Raw genomic sequence first — 1,465 nt, 5'->3', positions numbered from 1 at the left:
TATGTGAACGAAGCCATTTGCGAGCCAGAGAAAATGATAACCAACAAATTCGGCGACTCCTGTCGACAGTCGCTGACCGCGCTGCCAACGCTGGAAGCGGCGCATATGGGCTTGCAGGAACACACCGAATTTAGCTATAAGAAAAAGTATCTGCGTGAAACGTGTAGTGGTAAGGCGAGAATATTATATTTGTATATATGTACGTATATACRTAGAAAATGCACAACTTTTTTGCTTATAGCCAACTCCAGTCCAAAGATGTTTGCGCCGAGYGCACCGCTACGGCTCGACAATCTCAGCTTGGCGGAGCAGCATGAACTGAAAGGCGCCGCCTGGTTTCAAGCCGGCATCCCGCGTGAGATCTCATTAGAGGTATTGTCGCGTCAGAGCCCTGGCGCCTTCCTGGTGCGACAGAGTAGCACCAAACCCGGCTGTTTTGCATTATCACTGCGCGTGCCACCGCCCGCGCCCAAAGTGGCACACTACCTGATACTGCGTACGCCGCGTGGCTACAAAATCAAGGTTAGTTACATGCCGACGTAATACGAAACCCTTTTGAAAAGTKCTGAAGTGGAATGCTCATAACAGACAAATTTTTTCACATGCTTTTACAGGGCTTCACCAAGGAGTTCACCTCGTTGCGCGCGCTCATTACACATCATTCGGTAATGCCAGAACTGTTGCCTGTGCCACTGGCATTRCCACGGCCGACGAATATGGGCKCAGGCGCACCGGGTAGTCGACATGGCTCACGAGGCAGTGAATTGGATGGCTGTGATGATTTCGATACTTATGGATCGCTAAATGATTTTCGCAAAATGATGGCCGATTTGAATGTATGACTTTTGAGTGAGGCAATGAGTGGAGACAACGGACTGACGGCGCCAAGTAGGCAAGGCGATACAGCAGCAACGGCAGCAACAACTGCAACAGCAGCAAGTTGACCCCGAATCAGCTGTCTGCGGCGCTGGTGGTGTGGACGGAGTTGAGCAATTTAGGTGTCGCACAACCAATAAAGCAGCAACAACAACAGCGCAATATTAAAGTGTAGCAATAAGAAAGTAGTCACAAACAGCAGCATAGCATATGCCACGCATTGTAGTTTGTGGCAACAACGCAGCGGCCGGCTAAAGTAGTCGTGTTGCAAGCATTGCAAGATTTGATATATCATCGACGCAATGCGAATGTTAACGAGTCATCATCAAAAGAACATGAAACGTGTAATACAAGAACAAAAACAAAAACAACAACAGCAAAAGCATTACTCACACTCAGCGCAGAGTTAGAGTTACAACAGACATAAAAACAACAACAAAAACTATAAAATCAATTGCAACAACAACAACAACAACATTTTTTGCAAATACCATATGCATTACACCAATGCCATTGACAGTGACCATGACAGTGATACTAGCAACTTGCCTGCCACACACAAGCCCCTTTCTACAACAAGCGTATAAAG

The 1,465-nt window shown here is 47.0% G+C and overlaps 1 protein-coding gene across 2 annotated transcripts in view; it reads left to right on the top strand.

Moving 5' to 3' along the window:
- Positions 1-1,250, top strand: part of LOC108977040 — a gene marked incomplete in the record, with an annotated part of 60,927 nt that extends 59,677 nt beyond the window's left edge. For both annotated transcript variants that reach the window (XM_018946538.1, XM_018946545.1), the window contains 3 exon segments: positions 1-169; positions 242-522; positions 615-1,250. In XM_018946538.1, coding sequence (XP_018802083.1) covers positions 1-169; positions 242-522; positions 615-842 — 678 coding nt within the window.
- Positions 1,251-1,465: the final 215 nt, after the last annotated feature.

The sequence above is a fragment of the Bactrocera latifrons genome, unplaced genomic scaffold, assembly GCF_001853355.1.
Source record: "Bactrocera latifrons isolate USDA-ARS-PBARC rearing strain unplaced genomic scaffold, ASM185335v1 scaffold_116, whole genome shotgun sequence".
NCBI lineage: Eukaryota > Metazoa > Arthropoda > Insecta > Diptera > Tephritidae > Bactrocera > Bactrocera latifrons.
This window is presented reverse-complemented; position numbering and strand designations above follow the sequence as displayed.